This window comes from Austrofundulus limnaeus, unplaced genomic scaffold, assembly GCF_001266775.1.
Source record: "Austrofundulus limnaeus strain Quisiro unplaced genomic scaffold, Austrofundulus_limnaeus-1.0 Scaffold85, whole genome shotgun sequence".
NCBI classification, from domain to species: Eukaryota; Metazoa; Chordata; class Actinopteri; order Cyprinodontiformes; family Rivulidae; genus Austrofundulus; species Austrofundulus limnaeus.
The window spans coordinates 2,067,235-2,068,635 of NW_013952487.1; the positions used below are offsets into that span (position 1 = coordinate 2,067,235).

The following is a 1,401-nucleotide window of genomic DNA, read 5'->3' on the forward strand; positions in this document are numbered from 1 at the left end:
ATGCTAAACCCAGTGTGATTTTTGACATCTTGAAGCAACACTTTAGTGACCTAATTTACTCAAGCATGCCCCTGGCAGATTTTTATAACACTCTGCCTACGCCAGGTGAAGATGCTATGGAGTATTGGATAAGACTAAACAAAACTGTTGATGTGGCAAATGAATGTTTGGAGAGACAAGGTCGCAGAATCGATGACCCAAGTCATGAAGTCAGTATGATGTTTGTCAAACACTGCCCTGACCAGTCTCTTGCAAATGTTTTTAAGTTCAAATCTGCAGAGAAGTGGACTGCCTGTGAAATCCAAGGGAGGCTGGATGAGCACTTGCAGGAGAGGAAAAGTCGTGCTGCTTCTATCAGACTATCAACATTTGACACAACAGTCCGCAAAGTCCAGTCCCAATCTCATGTGCCCAAGCTTGATGGTGCATCCAATGCTGATGCTCTAAAGGCCCAAACGCAGTCTTTACCATTTTCATCCTCAACTGCAGTTGGTGTTGACGTTGACTGCATGAGAAGTCTGGTGAGTGTGTTGGATCGATTAATTACCCAACAAACACAAATCCCAGCTNTTTTTTGGGGGGCAATTTACAAGCCCGCTGGGTATTTTTGGTACATTTCTTTTGTATTCTTAATATTGTGTGCTGTTCACTGTTACTGTATAGTTTGCCACTGTTTGATTTTGTTTTTTTTACATGCATTTACTTTTCCCTGCTGTGAAAAATGGCAGAGGGCAGAACTTATTTGGTTGAGAGTGAAGACAGTGAGGCTGATTATGTCCCTTTTCAGTTCCAGTCTGGTGTGGGTAGGGGACTTACTAAACAGACCCTAGGTACCAGAACACCTGGACGTAGTGACACTATTTTAGCCAGTCCACAGTTTACCTCCACACGTAATGTTGACCGTGACATACCTACTCAAGCTGGACAGAGCGCTGACTTAAGCTTGCTCATTACACAGTTAGCGGACAAAATTGGTGAATCCATAACTGCCAAGTTACAGTCTGATAGGAGCACACACAGTCTGAACAGTACTACTGACTCAGTTGTACGGACACCTGACATGTCCATACCAAATGTCAGTCTTGTTATGCATTCTGATGTGAAAGAACCACCCATCTTCAGGGGCGATGGTTCGGACAAGTTTTCTGTTCGTGAATGGGAGAAATTAATGTCACTGTATTTGCAAAAGCGAAAAGTTCCAGTCCAAGAGCAATCACAGGAAATTTTAGCAAAGCTTATGGGCAAAGCAGGAGATGTTGTGAGGATTAAGCTACGTAATGACAGTTCTCTTGACCATGATGCTAAACCCAGTGTGATTTTTGACATCTTGAAGCAACACTTTAGTGACCTAATTTACTCAAGCATGCCCCTGGCAGATTTTTATAACACTCTGCCTACGCC

The 1,401-nt window shown here is 43.1% G+C and overlaps 1 protein-coding gene across 1 annotated transcript; it reads left to right on the forward strand.

Moving 5' to 3' along the window:
• Positions 1-576: 576 nt before the first annotated feature.
• LOC106519938 (uncharacterized) lies at positions 577-1,401 on the forward strand (the record flags this gene model as incomplete). The annotated part of the gene is given in 1 exon segment (XM_014011804.1): positions 577-1,401. A coding segment is annotated over 1 exon segment (680 nt), but the record flags the coding sequence as incomplete, so codon positions are not given.